Genomic DNA, 3,459 nt, shown 5'->3' on the forward strand with positions numbered 1-3,459 from the left:
AGAAGTAAAGGCAAGAGTAATTAGCATTACAAGTTCTAGACAGGGACTAGAAAAAAGTCAGAACAGGCAATTTTTAAATGTTCATGTGAGAGTCCATTGGAATTTCTTGACAAGGGCTTATGAAAGCATCCCTCTGTTGGGTTCCTCCTTATTTTTCTTTTGTGTTCTAAGGCTGAACTCTAGAGTGATGGATTCAGGATTTGCTTTCAGGTATTTTAATAGCTGTTGGAGTGGTTAGACTCACTGTCAGTTCCCTCTCAAAGGCTTGTACAGAGGGGGAGAAAACAAATTTATCCATCGTTTTATAACAATAGCTGGTTGTCTCCCTTAACTACAGGTGGGCACTACAGTATTGGAGACCAAGATTTGGAGTCTTATATTTGAACAGCACTTTCTGGTTAGGAAAAAAAATCATCAATGAGAAATAATTGTCTAAATAACTTTTTATATAGACTTAAGCCTATTGTCTGGGAAGTGTAATCCCTTGAACTCTTAAAGAATTATACTGATGACTTTACTCTGATTATACTTTCCTTTTTGGGTGTTCAAGACCATACAGTTGGCCCAAATAAATCAATTTATGTTTACACTTAAGGTCATTTGAGGATCTGTTCCTCAGGGGTCACATGGGCTTGGGAGGAGTTCCTGGCTCCTTTCTTTTATCATTTCCATCTATGTGAAGATAAGTCAAGGGTCCTGTTTGACCATGTCTGGGTTCACTTGGAAGCATGAATGAGATGTTTCCTCTAAGTTGACCCTCCTCTTTGTAGATTGGACACTGGTTCAAGTCTATCTCTTGGGATCTCCATGTCCGCCTTGAACAAGAGGACAGGTGACTCACCACATTTACAGGACATTTTGAGAGATGTTCCATAGTCCCCTGGATCTTGGTCGACCTTAGAGGGCAAGGGGCAAAAACTGTCCTTAAATCCCTCTGACCACATTAGTATAGGCCTTAAAGTATGGCTTTTAAACATCACTGGACTCTTATTGAAGTGTCCTCATCTTCTTATTTCAGTAGAAGCTTAGATTGTTTCCACCTATTTTTGAAATTATGCTCCAGTGAATATTGGTGTGGAAACATGCCTGTAATTTCTCATTTATGTTTAATGTAAATATTAGTAAAAGTCTGTATATTCAAGCTACCCATTATATATATAAAGAATATTGCTTAGGTTTTATTCATACCTCAACCTTTACTCAACAGGAACAAAACCCTTTAAGTGTAAAGAATGTGGCAAAGCCTTTGATCAGCACTCACGCCTTATTCAACATTTGGGAATTCATACTGGAGAGAAACCCTACAAATGTGATGAATGTGGTAAAGCCTTTGGTGCTCGCTCAGCACTTTCTGTACATCAGAGAATTCATACTGGAGAGAAGCCCTACCGGTGTGAAGAATGTGGAAAAGCCTTTATTAGTAATTCAGCTCTAAATGCCCACAAGAAAAGGCATACGGGTGCAAAATCTTTTGAATGTGAAGAATGTGGCAAAAGGTTTTACTCTGCTTCAGTGCTTAAGCAGCATGGAAGAATTCATTCTGGGGAGAAACCGTACAAGTGTGAAGAATGTGGCAGGTGCTTTGGTGATCACTCAAACCTTTCTAAACACAAGAGAATTCATACTGGAGAGAAACCATATAGGTGTGAAGAATGTGGAAAAGCCTTTACAAGTAATTCATCTCTGACTTGGCACAAGATACGGCACACGGCAGACAAACCCTACAAATGTGAAGAATGTGGCAAAAGTTTTTACTATCCTTCAGCCCTTAGACATCATCAAAGAAATCATTCTGGAGAGAACCCCTATGGTTGTGAAGAATGTGGCAAAGCCTTTAGTACTCACTCAAAACTCTCTAAACACAAGAGAATTCATACTGGAGAGAAACCCTACAAGTGTAATGAATGTGGCAAAGCCTTTGGTACCCACTCAACACTTTCCAAACACAAACGAATTCATACTGGAGAGAAACCCCGTACTCACTCAAAACTCTCTGAACACAAGAGAATTCATACCGGAGAGAAACCCTACAAGTGTAATGAATGTGGCAAAGCCTTTGTTACCCACTCAACACTTTCCAAACACAAACGAATTCATACTGGAGAGAAACCCTACGAGTGTGAAGAATGTGGCAAGACCTTTGGTACTCGCTCAATCCTTTTTAAACACAGGAGAATTCATACTGGAGAGAAACCCTACAAGTGTGAAGAATGTGGAAATGCCTTTGCTCATAATTACTCCCTTACTAAGCATAAGGTCATTCATACTGGAGACTTCCCTTACAAGTGTGATGAATGTGGTAAAACATTTTTGTTTCCTTTAGCCCTCACCCGACATCAGAGAATTCATAGTGGAGAGGAATCCTACCCATGTGACAAATGTGACAAAATGTTTTACTCTACTACAAAACTCAGAAAACATCAAAGAATTCATTCAGAAGAGAAACCGTACAAATGCAAAGAATGTGGCAAAGCTTTTAAAAGATCTACACTCCTTCGCCAACACCGAAGAGTTCACACTGGAGAGAAACCTTTCAGATGTCAGGAATGTGACAAGTCCTTTCCCACCATTTCAGCTGTTACCCAGCACAAGGTTGTTCATACTGGACAGAAACCCTACAAATGTGAAGAATGCAAGAAAACATTTTGTTATATTTCCAACCTTAAAAGACATCAAAAGGTTCATTCTAGAGAGAAAGTGTGCATGTGTGAATATTGTGGGAAAGTCTTTGCTAACCCTACAGGACTTAGTCATCATAAGAGAGTTCATAGAAACTTTAAAAAATAGGAAAGTGTTCGGTCTGATAGAAGCCCTAAGAGTATGAATCGTGCATAAAGGCCTTGCCTAATCATTCAGCCCTTGTTCCCAAGATTGTTCACACTGGTGCAATATCCTACAACTGTGATGAATGTGACAAAATACTTTGTGATACTGAACATCTTAAAAACCCTCAATTCATTCTGTCTATAAACTCTACCATTGTATAGATGTGGCAATGCCTTGGATACTTGCTCGGCACTTACTGTACCCCAGAAAATTCATAGTGGAGTGAAACCATATACATGCAAAGATGATGGAAGCTACTTTATTGCTCACTCATTGCTTTTTAATGATCAGGAGACTCATATTCCAGAGAAACTCTTCAGATATGAAGAATGTGGCAAGGCCTTTGGGATTTACTCATTGTTTTCAAAGCAGCAGAGAATACACACTGGAGAGAAATCCTACCAGTGCGAGGAATGTGGAAAAGCTCTTATCCATTCTTCACACCTTTACCAACCCTGACCAGTTCATAGCGGAGCCTCATACATACATGAAGAATTGGGGAAACCTTGCTCCACCTTACTCCACCTAAAAGAATCTATGCTAGAGATAAACCATATTCATGTGGAGGATGTGGCCCTGTCTTTACTCTTCAGTCAGCACTTTCTAAAGACCATAATATCTGTACTGGCTAGA

At 39.5% G+C, this 3,459-nt stretch overlaps 1 protein-coding gene across 1 annotated transcript in view; it reads left to right on the top strand.

The window, feature by feature from the left end:
* The window catches only part of LOC103742730 (zinc finger protein 724), a gene marked incomplete at its 5' end in the record, with an annotated part of 5,593 nt that extends 2,774 nt beyond the window's left edge, over positions 1-2,819 (top strand). The window contains 2 exon segments of the mRNA XM_029568636.1: positions 1,208-1,972; positions 2,111-2,819. Coding sequence (XP_029424496.1) covers positions 1,208-1,972; positions 2,111-2,787 — 1,442 coding nt within the window.
* Between the last annotated feature and the right edge of the window lie 640 nt (positions 2,820-3,459).

The sequence above is a fragment of the Nannospalax galili genome, unplaced genomic scaffold (genome assembly GCF_000622305.1).
Source record: "Nannospalax galili isolate Female #2095 unplaced genomic scaffold, S.galili_v1.0 scaffold2222, whole genome shotgun sequence".
Taxonomy (NCBI): domain Eukaryota; kingdom Metazoa; phylum Chordata; class Mammalia; order Rodentia; family Spalacidae; genus Nannospalax; species Nannospalax galili.